Here is a 23,936-nt window from a genome sequence, read left to right on the forward strand (position 1 = left end):
CATTCTTTTTCTACACGAACGTGATGCAACGCTTCACTACTGCAAAAATAAATGCCCTACGGTAAACCAAAGTAAACAGCAAGAACATTTGGAACCAACAAGTACGAAATATGGGTGAATTATCATGCGTGAAACTGTTTGATACATTAAATTCTGTACTTTTACTTCAATTTACCAAAGAGTTTTTCGATTTTGTGGACAAAAGAAGTTGCCGGCGCACTTGAAAAAAAATTTATATATATATATATATATATATATATATATATATTGATAAGGCTACTGAGTCGCCTATGGCCGCGGCTACAATAAGATGAAAAAAATGTGACGCGCGTTTCGATATCACTCTCTTTCGTGATTGTGTGTGTAACGACGGCCTCGCAACTAAAGGTTTATTTAGGAAACAGCAACGGAGGGTCCTGAATGCTCATTTGTAATGCAGGATCTGGTTCGTTAACTTGCCTCCGCCTGTAAGTTAATGAGACGCTCGCAACACGTCAGTGCACCCCAAGTTAAACAACGCTAGGTATCGAAGCGCAGTAAGCTGGTTTTAGCACAAGATAAGCAAGCAGCTTAAGTGTACGAACCAATGTATCCGTGCCTGCCGTGCAAGTGAACATACCGGTAATTTTAAATCCAGGCCAGAGGTCACGTGGGAGATCGATGATGCTGAACGCTATTTGTATTTATAATAGCAAAAAACAACAACAAAGTTACTAATAAAGTGTACTATATATATTTAAGAATGATAACTTTGTACTTTTTGTAATGTAATAAAAACGCTTCGATAAGTGTGGGAGAAAGTTTGTAGGTCAAAACTGCTCTATTACAGCGCCTCTAGCGGGAGACATTGAACTCACATAGGCAGCGCGCCTTCACATAGCTGTACTATGCATGTTTTATTAGCAGTGCCACGCAGTCGATTTTTTCACCCTCTGTGGCCATTTGTTGAACTTGAGAGTGTGCTACTCCTGGTCGGACGTCGTTCCGGAAAAAAAAAATGTCGAACCACTCATACCCAGGCCCTCCATGTGGCGTAAGGAAGTTACTAAACTAATTGAATTTCTCAAGCTGAAATGCGTAGAAAAATGCAGAGTACAACTTATACACAACCTATAGACACGATAGCGTCGGATTGGAATTTGAATATACGAGAAACGTAATTCTGTTACGCCACAACTCAAAGAAACTACTTTTCCAGCGTTTCTACCATACATAGACCGGCCATGTCGTCCGCCATTTGTGCGCGCCGGCGAGCGAAAATCTTGAGAGACGACGAAGCGGCGCGCCTGGTTCGTTGCAACACCTCAATATGGCGCTCGCTCCTCCGCATCGCGACACACGGAAAAGGCCACGTTTCTATCAGAAAGCTCGCCTTCGTGCATAGCGTTCGCCGCCAGTGTTTCCCGGTAAACATTACGGTTACATACGCTGCAGCTGCCGGGAAGCGTGAGAATCAGTCAGGGGTCTTTGAATTATATCGCGTTCCACTCTTAAATGCGAAGCTTTAGCGTCCTCCAAATTTTTTGCTCATTCTGTGGCCTACGGCATGAACTAACGTATGCGTACGACGGATGGCAATCCTATCTATGACACGAAGAGGGACGTCAGTACGATAACATAAAAAATGGCGGATAAAATCAGGTACCACCATTGATACGACAATCATGTGGACTGCTTCAACAAGAGTGATGCTGTCAAATAAAATGCACCTCACGAAACACACACGCACGCACGCACGCACGCACGCACGCACGCACACAGATCTATGGACGACCGCACGCCAAGTTTCATCCTAGACGCCAGCGCTCGTTTCTCCCCTGGCGGAACGATTTCACCTCCAACGGGGGTAGGTTTCCGCCGCCGCTTCCCTTCACGATCGCGCCCGCGTTCAGTTCGCGCTGCGGGCGAAACGTCTCTTGTTTGCGACGGCGCCTCTTCGGATGATCGGAAATTATTATTTTGTTGTTAACTGTCACGACAGCAATGTAAACATGAAAGGGTTGATGCCACCAGTGAAATTCTGCCGATTCACAAGAAAATGGTACGAAAAAAGCAGACGACAGACATGGATTACTGCGGTGCGCCGAGCGAAGTAAACAACTGGCAAACGAAGCGCGCTCATTCATTGATCACTCCTAAGTGTATGACGGTTTTTATATGTAACCCACATGAATTTAAGAATTGCTCGGTACATAATCCTTTTATTCATATAAAAATTTTCAGTTGTTCGACGAGCGCTGTATCCTGTCTTCTTTCTCGTGTTTCGTTTGTGTGTGCGCTGCCCAAGAATGGAAACCACTTTTTTTGTGTGCGCTAGCAGTGGCCGAAGTTCACGCGTGCCGAGGAATTGAATATGTGCACGATGCATTGAACATGACCGGAGTTCATTCCCGCTTCACCACTGCACCGATCGATTGAGTTACTGCACGATACACGCCCGCGTCTTGGTCGCGCCGGCATTGCTGAAGCGGGAATGATTACTAATACTTTCAACTTCCGCCTCTTGAGCACTGTTAAAAAATGACCAAGCTGTCTACATTGCTGCCTCTATTCCATATTGTAGGGGACGTAGTAGTTGAAGTTGTGTGCGCATGTCGTACTTGTGCTATGCAGCGATATATTTTGTTTATTTCCGCACAGTGTCGATGGAAATCCGTTGTCGCCATCAGAGACAACACGGATTTGTAGCAAACATATTGTGAGAAACTGCAAAAATGACTTTAGCTCGTATGTGCCGTATGCATGTGCCGCATCGTATGTGCTGACGATTTTTCCGGCGGTACATACGATGTCGTTTCCAATTACCTGCTCAGCGTCACTTACAAGATTAAGCAGACGCTGCCCTTTCGCCGCATTGCAGCCATAAAAATAATCGTCAAGCGTACCGATCTTCTTAAAGGCAAATAGAAGCGTGTACAGTCTGTTTCACACTTAGGGGAAAACTCGGAACGTATTGCATTGCGATGCGGCAAGCAATGGAGTCGTGCGGCGGCAGCAGCTCGAGCAGGCGCAGACGCTCGAGGGGCGGAGTCGTGATCTGCGTCGTCTGCAACGGCGGCGCGCGCTGGCCGCATTGTCGGGAAGCGTGCTCTGTCAGGGGCAGAGTACCGATTTCATCGGCACTGCGGGAGCTGAGCTGATATTCTTTACTAAACGTTGTGCGGCGCCAAACTCTGAGCCTTCATTAGCGATAATGGAGTTCCACAAACTTTTTTTAACAGCATGCTTCGTTTGTTCTTTCGAAAGGGTGGGGTACTGAGCGCGTGCACGTATATTTGTTCACTGTGTGTGCTACCGTAATAAGCAGCGACAAGACGCACCAAGATGTGCGTGCAAAGTGCTCAGTCTTTGTTTGACTTGAAAGGAAAACAAAGCACTCAACAATGATTAATATGGGGGTCGAACACGATGAAAGACAATGAGCTGGAAGTGATTTTTCTAGACAATCAATCACTACACCAGAGAGACCCTGCCCGCCGGCGGGGAATTGGACACGTCACGCTCGGAACTTCGGTTAGTATCTCGTCATGTCCCCAGCGGCAGCGATGACAGCGCTCATCCTGAAGGCAGTGAAGTGTAGAATGACTTGATTAGGGATGTGTTCATTCGCAGCACGTCTCAGTCGCTGACGATGGTGGATCGAAGCCTATCTTCGGGCGACTGATAGAGGGGATGGTGCGGCAGCGATACATTCAACGGGCCCCAGATATCTTAAATGATGTTGGCGCCCGGAGATTGAAGCGACCACTCCAAGAGAGTGACTGCGCGCTCTTCCAGCAGTTGTTGCACAACGCGAGCAGTGTGGATCGGCGACCTATCGCGTTAGAATATATAGTCGCCTTCCAGAAACGGGCCGTCAAGAATGTATGGAATCAGTACGTCGTCTATGACTGCCCTGCAGCGATGAACTTACCTTCCAGGCGTATCAGTGGGCGTTGCACAACGCTTAGTAAAGAATACCGGCTCATTTCACGCAGTAACGATGAGATGGGCGCCCTGCAACTGACAGTAGACGGTTTCCCGACAGTGCGGCCAGCGCGCGCCGCCGTAGCAGACGACGTCGTTCAATATCCCGCCCCTCGAGCACCTGCGCGAGCTGCTGCCTCCGCCTGACTCAAGCGCTCGCCGCACCGCGATGCAATGTGCTCCGAGTTTCCCCCTAAATGTGAAACAGACTGTACATCGCCCTTCGAATGAAATGTCCACGCGCACACCCGTAGGCACACACCGCGCGCGGCACGAAACGTGCCCAAACACGCGCAGTGCAGGAGGCAATCAAGGCGGTGCGAACGAGAGATGGGAGAGGGGTACCACCCGCTAAAAGAATTTTGCTTCGCATGCGGCGCTCTCAACGCCGGCGCAGCAGCGCCGCTCTCGGTGCCGTTCTTGTCCATATTTATGTAACCACACTGAGGAGTATCACTGGAAACACTTCGTTTTTGGTAAAAAAGCACGCAGCATAACGCTCATAAAAACGCCACTAAGTTTTGGTAATGTATGCACAAAACCAGTTACAGGAAACGTGCCATGGGAGACCAGACGACAAAGAAAAGCGACAGTAGATGACAGCCATCGTCGTCTTAATATTGGCTGAAGGTGCTTATTCTAAACCTGGACTAACATCTGTCCTGGGCGAAATGACGTCACTCACGTCTTTCAATCGCTTCGTGCGATGTTCTTTGTATAGGTTCCTCCTCTCGCTTAAGAAACCCTTCATAGGCGTTTGTGAATTCAGCGCAAGAATTTTCTTCCAGCCGGCGACTGTCTTTCGGTGCTCCGCTCCTGCTGCGCAGTAGCCAGTTCAACATGACCGCAGGGAAAAGCCGGCCGCAGTGGCGATGGTAGCTCGAAATGAACAATGTGAAGCGTGCGCGACGCTAAGCGCGGTCACTAAAACGCCTCGTGTCAGCAAGACCAGCATTTACGTCGCTCGAATTATGCTGCCTTGTGCGCTCTCCCGGCGGCGCACAGCTCGATCCCTTAATTCAGTGCGTTCGGACAATGCTACGACATTTCTAACTGGCGGAGTAAGCGCATGTCGCATGGGTTCTACTGCAGGACTATACGAACTTCGCATCAAGGCTGTGGTGCTTGCAGTCATTGGGCTGACAACTCAATAATTATTTCATTTATGTGTAACTTCCATATTTACGTTCAGCCACTGCGCACGTACCCGCACCTTCTCAGGCTTCGACTCTGCCGCAGTGATAGTTCTGATTTCACATGTTTTAATCACACGCAAGTGGAAAAATACTTATCGAGAAAATGGTGAGGCGCCTGCTCGGGTCAAGACCCCTGCCTGCGAGAAACCCACTCAGCTCGGTGTGTTCAGTGAAACCTGTGCGGAAGTGAGTGTGTAAACCCTCCCCCTCAAAAGCGAGTCGACGACGATGACTTTGGACGCTCCCTTTGGTCGAAGGTGGAACGGCCGTTTTCCATCACCTAGGGATCTAGGGAAGGCAGAGTGTATTTAAGGAGCCGTTGGCGGCTCCTCAGGGTGGATTCCTCTTTCAGTCATGTAAGACTGATGAACTGTAACGTTCTCATGTAAATACTGTAAATAAATCCCATATTTCTCGTTCTCGATGAGAACAAGTCTCTCCCTTCAAGAACGTCCTCAGCGTGGATAAGTTGGACGACGGCATGGGCCAGCTACCATCTATTTCATGCCTGACCCCAACTATTACAGGGTGGCCCAAAAAAGCTTTTAACCAATCGAGGAGGGCTCATTGCAGAATTGGACTAGAAAAGTTTGGAATAGTTTTACGTTATAGAGCCCTTGGAATCAGCTAGCGCAGGCCAGGTATAATTAGAGATCGCTGGAAGAGGCCTTCGTCCTGCAGTGAACATAAAGTACGCTGATGACGTTTTGCAATATTCAAAATCATGCAGAATTTTAACGGACTGTTGCTCTTCATCCGCAGTTCTCTTCATACTGCGACGCTGCATTCGCATGTTTACAGAACGGCGTCGGGCGCCGCTTGGATACCACCACCCATCTTGGCATCGTGCTATATGCGCAGTGATGGCTCCGAACAAAGTACGTCAGTGTCGCAAGATCGACGACTTGAACCGATTCGATCCGAAACTAGCTAAAATGTTGAACCGCTATGCATGTGCTTCGCGTATACGGTGCTTTGCAGTATTCTGAGGTGCACTTGGGCGTGCGTTATGAGGCTGGTAAATTTATGGCAACGTTGGCGCTGAGCATCGTGGTGATGTTGACTGATCAGCTTCGAGTTCTATGAGGTGCCACTTGGGCTCCAGGCTCTAACGTCACCAACCTATGATTTATTACCAGTCTCCAAAACTGATGTGTACGCGACTTTATGCATTTCGCCTCTGTCGGAATCCGGCCGCCTTGAACCTGCAAAACAAACACTTGACCTGGTGTGAGGCATCATCGTGTTTTATCATCTCGGGAGAAGCCGGGACGAACGCTGGTACAATGTCAGTGATAGGCAGCGTAATTTACTCGAGTGGATGTTACGTAGGTTGTTAAGTAGGATGTTACGTTTTCTGTCATGATGTGGGAGTATCGGTATCTACGGCTTCTTTCTGCATTTCCCTTTCAAGGCTACTTTAATACCTCTCTATGGCCTCAATAGGGATTGTATGTGAAGGGAGCGTGTGCTTCGTCGTCGGTAGGCGCTCGACGACATTGTCGACTTGGGAGCCTCCCCCGCGGGGGAGGAGGACATTGAGGCCCCCTATCGCCGAACAGCCCCTTTAGACGGCACCGGCTGCCAAGGTGATATTGAGCCATGCGCGCCATTATAACTGCACCTGCAACTGTGTGCAATGCGATCGCACATATGAACATACGTGTGCTGATTGCCTTGTCTTGAGGTCATATAAACTATTTATTATGCAACTTTTTTTTTCTTTCCGGGATGAGTATCGAAATAAACTAACTGCGCCTGTGTCGTGTGTCTCTTTCTGTGTTCCCGTTATTCGCGCTGTTTGCAAAAGAATGTGTTCGTACCAAGCCAGGCTAGCCACTATACTGAAAAAAAAAAAGACGTTTAGTCGCTTTCTAATATTATTATTATTTATTTATTTAGCAATACTGTAAGCCTTTTTACAGGCTCGTACAGGAGTGGGTCACAATCAAAACAACAAAACATTGTTGGTCAAAACAGAAGAAATCAATGAAATACGCTAATTATTACAATTCAAAGATATAACAACCCGCCGTGGTTGCTCAGTGGCTATGGTGTTAGGCTGCTGAGCACGAGGTCGCGGGATCGAATCCCGGCCACGGCGGCCGCATTTCAGCGGGGGTGAAATGTGAAAACACCCGTGTACACTTAGATTTAGGTGCACGTTAAAGAACCCCAGGTGGTCGAAATTTCCGGGGTCCTCCACTACGGTGTGCCTCATAATCAGAAAGTGGTTTTGGCGCATAATTTAATTTTTTTAAAGATATAACATGAAAACAAAACGACAGACCAAAGCACACAGTGCAAGGCAGATAATGCAGGGAAGGGGTAAGAGCTACGAACTATTCAGATGAGGTGGGAAACGGCCAAAACACAGTTGCGCAACCCAACGTTGTAGCGAAGCAGTAAATAATCTGAAACACACCTAATCATAAAAAAGTGCACGTATTCTGGTTGTAAATTGTTCGATGGAGTCAACATGTGCAATTGGTTCCGGCAGACGGTTCCAGGCTTCAATTGCAGATGGAAAAAATGAATATTTAAATGTGTTGCAACGCGCAGAAAACTGTCTGATGCACTTACGGTGATTTGTTCTTTCCGAATGTTGGAAGAGTGGCCTAATGTACTTTGTTTTATCTATATTTATGTGCCCGTGATAAAGAGGGAAAAGGAACTTCATGGCAGCGATACGCCTTCCTGATAATAGAGTCGGGATGTTTGCTTGTTCACGTAAAGCAGTGACGCTGTCGTATGGTGAGTATCTGGAATAAATGAAACGGAGTGCCACGCGCTGTATTCTATCAAGTTTATCAATTAGGTAAGACTGCTGCAGGGACCGTACAATACTGGCATACTCAAGTATTGGCTGAACGAGGGTGTTGTACGCAGTTAATTTGACATGGGATGGTGCTGTTGCCAATTTCCGACGTAAAAAATTGAGCTGCCTAAATGCCTTTGCACATGTGATATCAATGTGAGTGTCCCATTTGAGCGAGCTCGAGAATGTCACACCCAAATATTTTACAGTATCTGATCTTATTATAGCTGTGCCTCTTATGTTGTAAGTGAACATGTCAGGTACCTTTTTATGCGTAAAAGTGGTGCATGCTGTTTTACTGATGTTAAACTTCATTCCCCACCTATCATACCAATTCGCAATGCTGTTTAGTGAGGTGTTTAGTTTGATCATCCGCAGACCGAACAGTTGTGTAGGCAACACAATCATCTGCAAAAAGACGTACAGTTACGTTAGGCTCAACACATGATCGGATGTCGTTGACATACACAAGAAAGAGAAATGGCCCCAGCACGGACCCCTGTGGCACACCAGAAAAGACTTCAAGGCTCTCTGACTCATTATTGTTTACATATACATATTGTGATCTGAGTGTGAGGTAAGATGCTATCCACGCAACAGTGTTAGATGCAATGCCAATAAGTTTAAGTTTTTCGATCAGTTCACAGTGAGGCACGTGATCGGAGGCTTTGGAGAAATCGACGAATATGGCGTCTGCTTGTAGTCCGGAATTAATTATCTCTGCAAAGTCATGCGAAATTTCCAATAGCTGTGTCACTGTAGAAAGGCCCTTCCTGAAGCCATGCTGTTTAGGGTATATCAGGTTATTGTTTTCTAAGTAACTAATAATGGATTTGTTGATAATGTGCTCCATTAATTTGCAACAGCAGCTTGCTAAAGAAATTGGTCGGTATGTGTCTATGTGCAACCTATTGCCACCTTTGTGAATCGGTATTACTTTTGCGACGAGCCAGTCTGAAGGTAATGCAGCTGCTTGAAGCGAGGCCGTAAGAATCCTGTCTAAGAACGGAGCTAGTTGGGCAGCAAATCGTTTTAGAAACGTATTTGAAATATTATCGGGGCCAGGCGTATTTGAAATATTATCGGGCCCAGAGGCGGTTCACACCGGTCCTGGAAGCCAGCAACAGAGAGTCGCATTACGTTACTCACCGGTAAGGGCTCCCCAGTACCGCGGGTAGACACTATCAGGGTCCTAGGAATGTTCATCGAGTCGAACGGGGCCAATGGAGCCGCCCTCAAACGCATTTTCTCCAAGACCGAAAGCGCCCTCGGCCTGATCCGATTGCTTACGTCTATAGTGGACCGAATAAAGTTGTTTCTCTCTCTCTCTCTCTCTCTGTCAATGTTCAAGAGCAGGTTCAGTATGCCTGTCTCAGTTATAACTACGTCAGGCATCGCTGAATCAGATGCAAACGAAACATTACTTGGACGGAAAGAGCGTGTGAACACGGATTGGAAATGGGCATTAAAAGCGTTAGCAATAGTGTGTGCATCATGGGTAAGAGATCCTGCGATTTCAATTTGCACTATTGGGTTTTCAGGTTTTGACAGATAGCGCCAGAATTTGTGCGGCTGATTGTGCATGAAGTTCGTCAGAGTATTCGAGAAAAAGTTATCTCTCGCCTTCTTTAATTCGGACTTCAATGCAGCCGAAAGATGCGTGATTTCCAGTGGGTTTTGTTTTTTCCTGCGCATCCTTCGCAATTTTCTTTTCAAGTGGATGATACTGCGGGTAATCCAGGGTGTTTTTCTATTTGTTCGTTTACGTATTGTGGGGATAAAATTTTCTTCACAATGTTTTATGGCACCCTTAAATTTCACCCACAATCCATTAAAATCATATGAAGGCAGTAATGTGAAATCCTCAAACACAGTTTCTAAGTAATCTATGATGCTCACGTCATCTGCTCTTCTATAATCTTTAAGATCAATGTAAGGATGATCTTGGTGACCCGTCTGTGACGTTAGCCCAGAAAAGGTCCAGAAAATCATTTTATGATCAGAAATACCATCTTCTATGCTAATTACTGGTTTGAGAGTATTCGAGACAAATACCAGGTCTAGCACTGATGCGGCGCCTCCCTGCTGCCTTGTTGGATGGTTAACTAGCTGCGATAATGAGAAGCTAAACATTATTTTCACTAATTGGTCTCAGCTTTCCTTTTCTCTAGCCCCAAACGTTAGGTTACCCCAGTCTACTCCTGCCAGATTGAAATCACCGGTTAATATCAGCTTGGTTCTGGCATTTATCTTGGTGTTGAGGAAATCGTGCAATTGCATCATGTATTCGACGGAAGCGTTAGGACGCCTGTACACACCACCTATCAGAACAGACATTCCGCCCACGTTAACGGTACACCAGATGCTTTCATGACCAGGTGTGCCCTCGTGTTTTTGAAATAAAACGCTATTTTTTATTACTAGGGCTACGCCCCCACCGCGACCGTCACGGTCTGTGCGAAGGAGGCTATAAGCCACTAGAGCTACTTCAGAGTCATGAATGTCGGGGTGCAGCCAGGTTTCGGTAATTACCATGATGTCAGGAGAGTACAACAAGACAATTTCTTCTAAATTTTCTATTTTGTTCACAATGCTACGTGCATTAAGGCACAATAATGTCGATGGGGCTTGTGTATTGCGGTCATTTATCAGTTCCGGGCAGAGCAGGGTCATCGTCAACGTGTGTACGCTTAATCACAGTTCTTCTATTTTTCTCGCAGTCCCACGCGTACCAGCTGTTGCCAATTTTCATTTTATCAAACCGAAGGCTCACCTTTTCACCTTTCGCGCGATCAACCTTCGACGACTGCCACAACTTTTTCCGCACTTCCCGAACAGCTGGCGAAAAATCCTCAGAAATGGATATGGTATTGGTTTTCAATTTGAAACAGTTACGAAGGATGGCAGCTTTTCCAGAGAAGTCATACAAGCGTAGTATTACTGGTCGTTCTTTGTTCTTAATCTTTCTACCAATGCGATGAATGCGTTCGAGTGACCGCACCTCTACCCCGAGCTTTTCCTTAAATATGCTCTCCGTGACATGTTCTGCAAAGGATGTGTTAGTTTCATCATTGTCTTCCTTTAGACCAAAGATGACAATGTTATTGCGGCGGCTCCGATCTTCTAAATCATCCAGTTTTTTGGCCATGTGTGACACTTCTTTCTGCACGGCCGTAATTGCTACTTCACACTTGTCTACCTTCTCCTGGTAAAGCTTAAGTGATGCGAGTGCTCCTTCAATTTCTGTCAGCCTAGTCTGCACATTAAGTAATCCGGTCTGAAGAAGCGTTTGAGAGGCCTGAATTTCAGTGACCTCGTCAATCCGAGGCCTAGGTTGTGGTGTTGTATGGTGATGGTGTTGTTGCGGGTGGGGTTAACATGGCAGACCTGGCCGGCAATTGCTCCGATTGATCCTCTCTTTCTGCGTCAAATATGTCACCATGTGTCCATCAGTCCTGTCTCTCGCAGAAGGGTGAGAAGAATGCGTGACACTTCCACTGCAGTTATTTTGACAGCGGTGCGGTGAACGGGCGAGCGCGAAAGGAAGCTGTCGAACAGGGGTGTGCAGCGATTTGGCCGTAAGAATATAGCCTCAACTACGGATGCATGGCGTGCGATCATGCTGTCAGTTGACTGCACTTTTTTTTTGTTTCTTGTCGTTTTATCCGAGATTTGCTTCCTCCTCGCTCTCATACGACTCCGTAAGTTATATGCGCTGCCACTTCGGCTGCATCCATGTCTCACCGCAAGGACTTTTTGGCTAAGATAGATAGATAGAATAAACTTTATTGTCCAACGGATAAGGGGATCTACCCACCCCCCGACACGCAGGTCAGGGGGCGAGTGCCGCTGCCTCAGATGCAGGCTGGGAGGTCTTGGGTCCCAGCAGCCTCTTCAGCCAGTTGGACGAGCCGGAGCTGGAGCTCAGAGTCCGAGCTGCGCAGCAGGGTCTCCCAGGTGTCTCTACTACCTATTTTGTGCGTTCCCCCGGGAGAGTACGGACATTCCCATATTATGTGGTCGAGGGTCCATCTCGCCTTACAAAGATTACATCTATCGCTCCTGGCATCGGGGAACATGTGGTTCGCCATAACCGGGTGCGGATACGTATAAGTTTGTAGTCGTCTCCACGCGACTGCTTGTCTGTTGTTTAATTTTGGGTCCGGCGGGGATACCAGCCTACGAGCCAATCTATAATGCTGCGTGATCTCCCCATATTTTAGCATGCGCTTTCCGCTCCCTCGGTCATCGAGGAGCCTCGTAGCGGCTCGGCGGTAGAGATCTCGAGCCAGCTCGTGGGCCGCCTCGTTGCCGGGGACGGCTTCGTGCGCCGGAGTCCAAATTATTGGAATTTTTCTATCTAACTTTCTCTGGCCTAGGATTCTGGCCGCTAAGGGCGAGATCCTTCCCTTGCTAAAATTTTGTATGGCAGTTTTGCTGTCACTGATCACAAATTTCGCGTCCGTTCCAGCGCAAGCTAATGCGATCGCAATTTCCTCGGCAACTTCTATGTTGCACCCCCGCAGAGTGACAGCGGTCACGGGAATACCCCGGCCGCTGACGGCCGTTGCCACCGTAAAACTGCCGCTACCTCCCGCCGCGTCTACATAGGCCACCTCATGTTCCGAAATATTACCGAATCTTATTTTTAATGCTTCGGCTCGTTTATGCCTCCCGTCTTTGCTACGTTCCGGGTGCATGTTTTTTGGCAGGGGGGGGGGGGGGGATAATCAAATTTTTTCTCACTTCCCTATCTACTTCCACATTTTGGGTGGGGCCTCTGTCAGGATTTATTCCAACGTTGGCCAATATGGCTCTTCCTGTCCTCGTGGTGCTAAGTCTTTCAATTTGAGAGGTTCGCACCGCTTCCGCCAGTTCTGCCCATGTGTTGTGCACTCCTAGAGCCATCAGTCTCTCTGTTGATGTGTGCACATGGTGTTATGATTGGGGGCTCAATCCCATCGCTCGTGATCCGTTGTCAAGATTGGAGTCCGGCATGAATTCGAAGGTAGCTGGCCCATGCAGTCGTCCAACTTATCCACGCTGAGGACGTTGATGAATGGAAGGACTGCTTCTCATCGAGAACGAGGAATATCGGTTTATTTACAGTATTTATATCAGTCTAACATGACTGTTTGAGAAAGTACATCAGTCTAACATGACTGCTTGAGAGAGAGTGACCTGAGCTGCCGCGCAACAGCGGTTTTTAAACACTCGGTCCTCTCCCGATACAAGGTGATGCGAACGTTCGTTTAGTCATCGCAAACCAGCCGCCTCCCCGCGGCACGGTTTACACACACACACGCACACACACAGGTGCGAAGGTCCGGAGCCAACGTCAGAGGGGCCCCGTAGAACTCAGAGCAGTTCCGGGTAGCGCGTTGTCTTGCGTCTTGGTCGGTGCGTGGGAAGCAGCGCAAAACGGCGTTCCCGCGGCAACACGCGCACCCGTAGCAGATCAGGTCCGCGTTGGGGAGTTTGGGAACAATAGTTGGCCCGCCGAACTCATTCCGTCACAACGGCGATGAGGCTAGAGGTTGGCGGCGGTTTCAGCACAAAGCCTGCTTCTTCGAACGCATCCTAGCTGAAGCGACGTAGAGTGGGGGATGCGCGTCTTGTTCCCCGACACAAAGTCGATTTAGTCAAGCTGTGGCTAGAGGTTGGCGGCGATGCTCCCGAGATGTTGCCTCCACAGTCGCAACGGGTTGGCAAAACTTTGCACTGCAGCTGGCCGTTCTTAACAATGGGCAGTCCCAGCGCTCCTTTTACGCATTTTCTCATTAGAGAATCAATCTTTTCGCTTTCCACCACTTTCAAATCGAGATATGGCGTTGCATAGCTCAGCCGGCTGAATATGTACGCCTGTATTAGTTTAATTAAATTTTTCTCCTTTAGCCCTCGGCCTTTGCTGGCCACCCGCCTAATTAGGCTCAGGGTCTGTATTGCGTGATTCTGCAGCCTCTTGACGGTCTCGCCATTGTGGCCGTGTGACTGGAGAATCAGGCCCAAGATTCTAATTTGCTCGACTATTGGTACCTCCTTACCCGCCACTTTAATTTTGATCTCCGACGGTACCTTGTACCTTAAGTGTTTCGGATTGTATATAAACAATTCTGATTTCTGCGGCGAGCATGCTAGGCCTCTCTCGGCCGCGTAATCGATTATGATGTCGGTGGCGGCCTGGAGCTGGCTTTCGATGGCTGAATCACTTCCCCGGTTGACCCAGACGGTGATATCATCCGCATATATACTAAATTTTAATCCCTCGAGCTTTGCCAATTGCTCGGGGAGTTCTCTCATAGCCACGTTGAAGAGTAGGGGAGACAGCACTGATCCCAGGGACGTACCCTTACTCTCTAGCTCAATTGTGGGGGATTCCAGCGTTTGGAACCTCTTTTTTTTTTTTAATTATGGGGTTTTACGTGCCAAAACCACTTTCTGATTATGAGGCACGCCGTAGTGGGGGACTCCGGAAATTTTGACCACCTGGGGTTCTTTAACGTGCACCTAAATCTAAGTACACGGGTGTTTTCGCATTTCGCCCCCATCGAAATGCGGATTTGGAACCTCAGGCAGGCAGTTCTTCCCCTCAGGAAGTCCCTGATGTATCGATATGTCCTGGTACCTACATTAATCTTGTTCAGCCCTTCCAGGACCGCCTCATGCTTTACGTTGTCAAAAGCCTTCGTGAGGTCCAGTCCCAGAATTGCTTTTGCATCTTTAGACCTTGAGTCTATTATATCATGTTTGATTTAGAGCATGACGTCCTGCGTACACAAGTGAGGTCGGAACCCGACCATCTCATGTGGCCACAGATCGACCTGCTCCATGAAGCCCATCAGTCTCGTCTGGACGATGTGCTCCATCAATTTTCCCACGCATGAAGTTAAGGAAATTGGCCGTAAGTTTTCCAATTGCGGAGGCTTCCCGGGTTTCGGTATTAAAATAATGCTTGCCGTCTTCCACTGTCGTGGGAGCTCGCCTTTATCCCAACATTCCTGCATGTACTTTGTTAGATAACTAATGGACTCATCGTCTAAGTTCCTGAGCATTTTGTTCGTTACCCCGTCAGGGCCCGGAGCCAACTTCGTTCTGAGTCTTACAATCTCTGCCCTCACTTCCGCTTCTGTGATGGGGGCGTCCAACGCCTCGTTAGGCGCTCCATCATAGTCGGGTAGTGGAGTTCGCGATGTTTCCCCCACGAACGTCTCAATTAATTTCTTCATGAAATAATCATCATTCCCTACGAACGCGTGCCTAGCTTTTGCCAATCTTATACCGGATTGAGTTTTCGAGCTTGCGGGGTCCAACAAGTGCCGGAGGATGTTCCACGTCTTGGAGAGGTTCATGCTCTCCTCTATTTCGTCACACTTGGCCCAATTTTGTTCGCATAATGTGAAAGCATAATCTTCGATTTCCTTATTATGCCTAGCAATCCTTCTTCTGAGGTTGCGGTTCCATTTCTGATTTTTGAGACGACGCTCTATGCTTTGCTTAGCTTCCCACATATGCAGAAGACCGCTGTCCGCTATCTCCGGGGCGTTATCCCCTTCGAGCGTTTTTGTCGTCTTTCTAACGTCCGATTTGAGCGCCGTCGTCCATTCCTCGATGTTTCTGATGGGCCGCAGTTCCTGCGCTCTCCTGATATCTCTAAACTTATCCCATTCAACGACGGCCGGCGCGCTAAGAAATTACGTACGGACAGCGTAGCTCAGTGAAGCCCACCTTTGATCACTTAAAGAAGAAGAAAAAAAAAAAAGAAGAACAATTCACACTTCCCCAATAGTATCGTGGTCTTCTAGGTCCACCATTGCCGATCTAGAAATTATATATAGAGAGAAATGTCTGAATTGAAAAAAAAAAAAAAATGCGTGCACCTTACACACGGAAAATAACAGCTTTCATTTTAATTCCGTTGACCTAACTTGGTTTAAACTATGGAGGGTTATTAGACAATAATTCAAGTACGAGCATGGGACCGTATATATACTAGTGGCATCGGCATATCTAACGTTAGTGGCCGCCGAGGTTCAGTAGCCATCACGTTCTGCTGCTGATCACAAGGTTCCATTTCCTGGTAGCGGCAACCGCATTGCGATGGGGGCGGAATTAATGCCGCAGAACGCTCGTCACGTACCGTGCTTTGAGTGCACGCCCCAAGCGTCAAAATTATTCGAAAGCTCCCCACGATGGGCCACGAGGGACGCCACAGTGAGAAATTGGAGATTAATGTGGGGTTAGCTGCACAGTGCACTGCGCAGCTAACCTCAATTTGAGAACGAGCAGCCAATATATGCATGGGCTGCGCGTGGCTACGTTCTCCTCGAGCCCAAGACTATTTTGCAGCTTCATAGCGTAAACATGAGAGAGGAAGAAAAAAGAAAGTGTAGCGCGATAAGGGAATGGTGTCACACAACTGTTGTTTATTTGGCACGTTTCAGACCATGCCCTCTGCCTCAACGAACAGTGTCGCCTGCATGAGAGCGTACGCTGCAAGAGAGATGTGGCGCTTCAGTTCTTCCGCGGCATTCGCCTCGTCCTGTTGCACGAGCGTTCGCAGCCGGTCGAGCTTGTCTCGGACGACTGGGAAGGCCACGATCCTCTCATGGTTGGTGTCCGACTGGCCGAAGATGACATTCCTGCGGGCGGGAATCGCGAGAGGCACGGTTACAAAACGCGGAAATCGCGTCGCGTGATGCCAGAATACGCAGCGACTTCCGTACAGACGGAGAGTGTGCGATCAACGCAGCTGAACTTAATTAAAACATCCTTTTGAGAAGTGTTTCTCGGCGTTCCATGATTGACTCGCCAGCTTGAATAGAGACAACTGCAGTGGCGAAGAAAGTAACGCACGCACTCGAAAACGTCCGCATCGTTTGTCTGAAAAATAATTCGATAATAGGACGCTTCGTGGCTAAGGCAATTGCCGAAAAATGTCAACAGATCAGTGGGAGTGGTGCTATATTGTTAAGCGTTTACTTCAACCGCTTCCGTTATGTGACTGAAACCGGCAATTAGGGAACGCACTGATAATCTGGACAGAGGCATAAGCATTGTCTCTGCGCCACTGCACGCACTCCTGTAGAAAAACCTACGCAATTCCAAAATGTCGTGAGAGACTTCATGAAATGATTTATCCGAGTACTGTCTGCTTCAGTTCTATCGTGCGGCCCCATATTTCTGACGCTTGCTTAGGTCATGCGACGAGTCACATCTGCATATATCATTAAATTGATTCCTGCATTATATCAGTAAATATGGTCCAACAAGACACGCAGTGACGAAACTAATCCCTATTCTTTTGCAGCGCCACTATGTGCGGGGCCACGGCACCGATTTGGCGGCACTAGAGTAACGATCATCCATCCTGAGCACAGTTGGGACGTGCTCTTATACCAAGTATTGCCAAGCAAAAGGGAATAGGTTTGGGCATGTTGGTTATTCATCGTGATACAAGTAACATAGCGCAGTAAGGACGAGGGGCAAGTCGAGACAGGACAAGCGCCAAGATACGTACTGCAGTCTCACCAAGACACAGACAAGACGGGGCGATCGGTCTGCCCATTGCACGTATGTACCAACCTCAGTTTTCCCGAAGCTGTGGAGTTCTCTACTTCTTGAACGAAGCTGCGCTGCAAGCCCATCATCCTGTCGTTGTACCGCCGAACCTCCAGGGGGCTTGAAAGAAGGGTGAAATGCAAAGCACGGGACAACGTGAGCGCATATCTAGGATCAACCATGTTGGCCCTCCTAGGAGCACGCAAGATCATGCGGGGACATGGGTTGTATTCCGACGACAAACAAGTGCATGTCAATGTAAGGGCGGAGGCACAGATTATAATTGCTCTGGGGCATCCGCATGCTAGCGGATGGACTGATGAAAATTACTTTAATTTTTTCCCAATACAAACAGGTACGACCTCTTGTTTATCATCTGATGAAGAGAAGGCGTATTTGGATGGGGGCGTCAAAAGTGTGCGCGGAGGGATGCATTCGTGCACAACTATGAGCACAAATTCCCACATTTGGCAAGGCGCATTCGCCAATTGTTCTCATTCTGCTTCAGGCAGAAAAGAAAGAAAGATGCAATTACTACAAACAGAAGTCTGAAACTCGCAGTAAGTATGCAGGCTATATAAGCACACAGTCGCCCGCCCGTATTTAAAAACCCCTCAACACTACAAGGTGCAAAAAGCTTGTCGCGAACTTTGACAGTCCTCTGGGCGAACACATTCGGTCCATTTGCCATTCTGTGACTGCACCATCGTCTGCTTGGTGTTTTTCAAGCTAAGCTTGTATTGGCTCACAAGTGACAATGTTGTGGTCATGCAAAAAAAAAAAAAAACTGGGAAGACAGTTGCTCCCAGAGCAGAGCAGCTGCGGCAAAGGGTTTGATAAGCTGAAAGCTGCGCAGGCGCCGGAGAGTGATTCATTAGCAAGGGTTCCAGCTGCATAGGCGCGCGCTCACGCCACGCTCTCAGCCAATCAGAGCCGTTTCGCTTCCACCGGGAAGGGAAAGGGTAGGAAAAGGTGTCGCGCGCGCTGCGCTGGCTTCGTTTCCGTTAAGTTCTGTCTCGGAAAACGGACGGGACGCCCACGCGTTGTGCTCTCCTCCAAGGAACAGGCAGCATGCGAAGAGCGGCGGCGAGAACTCGCCCGCGAAAGGGCTCGCCGTTGGCGCACCGATTCAGCCGTTAGAGCCGCCCGAGCCCAGGTAATCCGACAGCAGCTAAAAGAAGATCCCGAGCTGGAGGGAGCGGGAGGCCGAAGCCATCCGGCACCGTTACCTGTGGGTTACTGAACCGTGACGAACGTCAAGTGCACGCAGGACAAGTTTCGCTCACCCCCGTTTTCCGGTAGGGGAAATGTTCAAATTTTTTTGAACAACCCATATTCGCTCCTTCTTTCGGCTACTGCACCTCGTTCTGCGCAGCCCGTGGAGTCCCACGGCTCATATAGGTACGCCGCTGACGTGACGAATCTCTGTAGGGCAGAAGACTGGGTAATTGTTGCGAACAATATCCTAGCTCATAGCGGCTTTTCGCAGCGAAAAAAGTGAAGAGGTCAACACTTTTTTTATTGTACTAACGAAGGGATGTTGTGCTGGACAGATGAGTAGGTGCTTAAATAATTTCCTGTATGTTTTACAACGCAAATGTGATTGAACCATAATGAAGAACAATAGATGTAGTAGCGGTCTCAGTGTGCAACACAAGCATGCCATTTATGCTTGTCCTTATACGTCATATGGGGCTTGCACAAAGGTGAAAAGAGAAATCGGCTGATGCGACTTACTTCTTGAGGTCTACTCTGTGGAGTTCTACCTCGAAGTTGTTCAGGTACATCGTGAAACGCTTGATGGCGAAACTAAGGGTGTCTGCGAAACAGAAGGGACGAGAAGGCGTAGGGTGATCACTTGCTCTGAATCCTCTACAACGCCTCGTTAAACTAAATGAGTGAGCAAATTCAATGGAATTAGCGCAAATATTGCCAAAAAGTATCCTCGTCCTTTTTTTTTTTTTAATTTGGCACAAATTGTTTGTTATTCCTAGCACTATATGTTTATGCCGGTAATCAACACACCACTGCAAACTTAGGGTCAGAGAATAGTAGCACTTGTCAGAAACAATGCAGCAAAGCTTTCGTCACGTGGCATTGCTTATAATAGTTTATGAGCATTCTTTTTATGATATGTCCTTTATAGTATCGCTCCCCCTCAATATGCCCTGTAATGAAAGGACCCTTACGTGTAAATAAATGACGAAGAACTATATAGGCTGCGGCCGAGACCTACTTTATTAGTTACGCTTCTCCGCTGCTGATAATTATCACTTTTACATATGTACGTGTTTGCATGTGCCTCTTTCACAATCCAAGTCTTTTAGCGCATTTACGCTCAGTATGAATTACCAACCCGACCGAGCAGCAGCAATGCTTCTAGTTTCTCTTGGTAGTTGCCTGGCAAAAGTCAAGAAGTTAGCTTGCGTGGAAAAAGTTATTAGTGAGCTGCAGAAATAGAGACGTTAACAGGTGTTATCGGCCACGCATGAAAAAATAAATAAACTCAAGGATATGCTTGGTACTGCGCAAGCGCAGTGCTGCTAAAGCTGTTTTGTGCGCTAGCTGCTTGCGTACGACATTCCTAAAGCTCAATTAACTGTATGCAGCCACTAATTCCCGACATTAAAAAAAATAACGAACCATAATGGTCAAGTTTTTTTTTAAACTTTATTTCCTACTCGGGTATATCTTTTAATCTACTCTGTATTCGTATAGCTTCGGCGTCAGCGCCAAAAGTAACCGTCTCATATCGTACGGGGCTTCTCGCAATTCGCCACAGGCCCTGCACCAATGCACCAAAAATGAGTCCGTAGTCATCGAGATACTACGTGGTGCATGGTGTGACAGGAGTAGCACGGTTAGTTTGGCACTTATTTCCTGGATCCCCGGCTCACTTGTGCGCAGCCTGCTTTCCGGGATTGCTTCGAGGTTTAAAAAAATGACGAAGCACACTAGGAGGATGCGCCTGAATGCAAATTGTGGGCTATTATATGGAGCAAGTCACACTATCTTTTTTATTCTGTTTAACTGCTCAATTAGTGAATGTTAATCATAACCAACTTAGCAAGTTGGTGGTCTGCTTATCGCAATCATGAAGTGCCGCGAGGGAAGCACATCGCTGGCGTAAATCGCAATACCAAATCACTGCCCTGTCACTTTTGAAGCGGCAGCACACCAGGCTTCGTTTATACTCGGCTTGTTGGGAACACTGCAATTGCGGCGCGCAAGCGAGCATTGTTACATGTTTTTTTTTCATATTTCGCAGGGTTTCTTTAGCATACAGGAAACATGATTACAAAGCAACTATACGAAGTTCAAACCTGCTGCCTTAGATGTTGTCTTTAACGGTCTACAACTTTCTCATTGGAAGTTTTGCACTGCAATTAATACTTTCGAAGTTGGTTAATTAATATTAACTAATTATGCAATTAAGCAAAATCAACCCGCCGTGGTTGCTCAGTTGCTATGGTGTTGGGCTGTTGAGCACGAGGTCGCGGGATCGAATCCCGGCCACGGCGGCCGCATTTTAGTGGGGGCGAAACGCGAAAACACCCGTGGTACTTAGATTTAGGTGCACGTTAAAGAACCCCAGGTGGTCGAAATTTTCGGAGTCCTCCACTACGGTGTGCCTCATAATCAGGAAGTTGTTTTGGCACGTAAAACTCCACAATTAATTTTTTTATTTTTTTAATTAAGCAAAATACAAAGAATAACGTGACTGGCTCCATAGAATGGCCAACAACATGCATTTGGTCGTGCCCTTCTGTAGAGCGCTTAGACATTTTTTTTAAAACCTTGGATAAATTTATCTGATACCCTTTGTACATGCAAAATTCGTGGCGATTAACTACGGACAAGCGAAAATCGGAACAGACATATAATCGATACACTTGTCGGAAATACTAGGGGAGCCTGAAAAGTCGGCCGTGCGCGACCGCAGCGAGTGCTATATAAGAGCGAACTGAAACAGCGACGCCACAAAGAGGAGACAGCGGCGATGCGAGCAGTGGCTTTGCATGCGGCGCCGGCACGTGTGCGTCCACGTTTATTTTGGCCCGCGGAGCCACCTTTCATCATGCTGGCCTTGCACTCGAATGAGAGAGGCACTAATGCGTCCTTTGCGCCGTGGTTGCCGCGCAGCTGACGCACTGCATGCGACGGCCCGAGCCAAGGCTGCTGCAGCTCGTCAACAACTCGCGCGCCGCGAAGCCGAGGCTCACTGGTACTGTTCGCAACCGACACGGGAACGCGGATGCATTTTTATACAAGCTCGCGTATATATATATATATATATATATATATATGGGGGGCTTATATGTTCAATGTGCTTCGAGCCTATTGCTTCACAGGGACGACAGTGCTTCCTTTCCCTGGGCCACCGATGCCCAGAGCCGCGGCTGCTCACTTCGCCACGGTCCGCGCGCGCAGTTCTCTCGCACGAAGCGCGGATGAGAGCGCTGCAATACGAGAGCGCACGAGCCCAGTCACGTGGTTTTATTTCATATTTCGTGGGCTTCCTTTAAACGCCGAAAAAGACCGCCACGCAGCATGTACGCTGCCACAAAAAAAATTGGATCGGTCGTTTCTGAACATCCCTCTACAAAGCAACGAAACGCGCTATAGCCCTAAAGTGAATATTTAAAAAAAATGCATAATTCATCTTAATTAAGCGGAATATAAAAAAGAATACTCTAAGGAGCGCCACGTGACGGCAAACCATATGCCGTTGGTTTGGTTCAGCTGCGGCTAACCCGCTTCTTTTTTTAAATCCTTGGTTCAAGTTAGGTGAAACGCCCTGCATATAGTGTACCTTCTCTGGTACGCGCGATGTTTTCCAAGCGGTACTTGCAAATGTTCCGTGGTGCATCAACCAAGCTAAAACATGTCGCGCTGACGTTCCCTGTAAAAGCATAAGGTATATGCGGTCAGCTTGACCCGACCCGACTTTGAGCATGAAATCCTGTATCATTCCTTTCATTCTCGATGCATCCAAAAGCTTCCCATTTACGAATTAACAAAATCGACAAGCTCCATCCTTAGCGTGTATCATGAAAAGAACCGGACAAAGTATCCCAGTACGAAGAGAAGCCACGTATACGCCAGTAATGAGGTGCATACGTCGCCTCTCTCTGTGCGTTTGTGAATGAGGCCGAGTGGTTAAGCCCTTGCTGCGAGTGGCTGCACGGTTACCGAAGTGGATGTTAAGCCTGTCCAGGAGCTCCTTGTGTTGGACGCTGAGCTCGTTGAACTCCATGTTGAGACGTCCCGCAAGCTCCTTCAGGTCGTAGGGCAAGAGGACGGCCTCGGACCACTGCCACAGCAGCGCGATCAGCAGCTCCCGGCACATGCGGTGCACCTTGTAGCCCGAGTCGATGAACTTGTCCGCCAGTTCGAACACGTCGTACGACGTGCCTAGCGCCGGGAAGTACACACCCTTGCTCGCGTTGTTCTGCGCGCAAGAGCAGGGAACCGGCCGCGCCATGCTGGTGAACGCCGCCGTGATCCGAGAGCGCAACTTTTGCCGAACAACGAGCGCTCTTTCTCGTTTCGCACAGAGACCGTGCTCGCACGGGCAATTTCGCCACATGGCGGAGTTTGGTCTGCGTACAGCATTCCAGGATAAACACGGCATCTCGTACCAAAAAGAAACGGCGCGGAAGACCAAAGGTTATCGTCATATTATTGAAAAAAAAAATCTGGCTTTTCGTTTTCAGTGTGCGGAGTGGGACGCATTGTTCCGTTGCCGCAGCTCTTCTGACGTCCATCGAAGTCAGGATGGAGTCTTGTCTGTTCTTCTTAATTGGCCTGAAGTGCTAGACAGACATCTGCCGAATATCTGCTTGCAGGAATGAACAACTATGTGGAGATCTTCTCGCGCCCTATACTAATGCTGCCGCGTACTCTCTATTCTGTTGGTACCTATGTCCTCTTCCTTAAAAAGCTGTCAGAATTTAGGCTTACTTATGACTACAGGTTTACACAAGAAAGATGGCAGGTAAGTAGGTGGTGAAAAGACGTATGTTTTTCTCCAGCACTCAAATGCAAGATCGCGCTCCATGATTGCACACCGCACGGTGGCCGTCTGGAGTCTATATACATGGTGATCATTTTTAAGCTTTACGAAATTTTTGAAAATCACCTGTGGCAGATAGCATAATTATTGTCCTTGAGCTTGATTAATCGAAGAGGCGGACATTACTAGCACGAGAAACCGAAACACATACTCAAATAATTAACGAAAATATAATAACTAACTTCTCAATTACTGCATGGCACATATTGCAATTTACGAATTGTAGCCGGTGAGCTGGCAAGATGTATCCACTTGAAATTAATCTCAATTTCCAAGATGACACCAGTTTCGAGATATTATTTCCCAAAGTGTGGAACGAAAT

At 47.8% G+C, this 23,936-nt stretch overlaps 1 protein-coding gene across 1 annotated transcript in view; it reads right to left on the reverse strand.

Moving 5' to 3' along the window:
- Nucleotides 1–16,383: 16,383 nt before the first annotated feature.
- LOC126543346 (N-acetylated-alpha-linked acidic dipeptidase 2-like) overlaps nucleotides 16,384–23,936 on the reverse strand; it is an 85,587-nt gene continuing 78,034 nt past the window's right edge. Inside the window, exons 15-18 of the mRNA XM_055062066.2 lie at nucleotides 22,732–22,990; nucleotides 19,276–19,357; nucleotides 17,563–17,658; nucleotides 16,384–16,619 (exon numbers count right to left, since the gene is read on the reverse strand). Of these exons, the coding sequence (XP_054918041.1) occupies nucleotides 16,418–16,619; nucleotides 17,563–17,658; nucleotides 19,276–19,357; nucleotides 22,732–22,990 (639 nt within the window). The 3' untranslated portion in view covers nucleotides 16,384–16,417. The remainder of the gene's footprint in view (nucleotides 16,620–17,562; nucleotides 17,659–19,275; nucleotides 19,358–22,731; nucleotides 22,991–23,936) is intronic.

This window comes from Dermacentor andersoni, chromosome 1, assembly GCF_023375885.2.
Source record: "Dermacentor andersoni chromosome 1, qqDerAnde1_hic_scaffold, whole genome shotgun sequence".
In the NCBI taxonomy this organism is placed as follows: Eukaryota; Metazoa; Arthropoda; class Arachnida; order Ixodida; family Ixodidae; genus Dermacentor; species Dermacentor andersoni.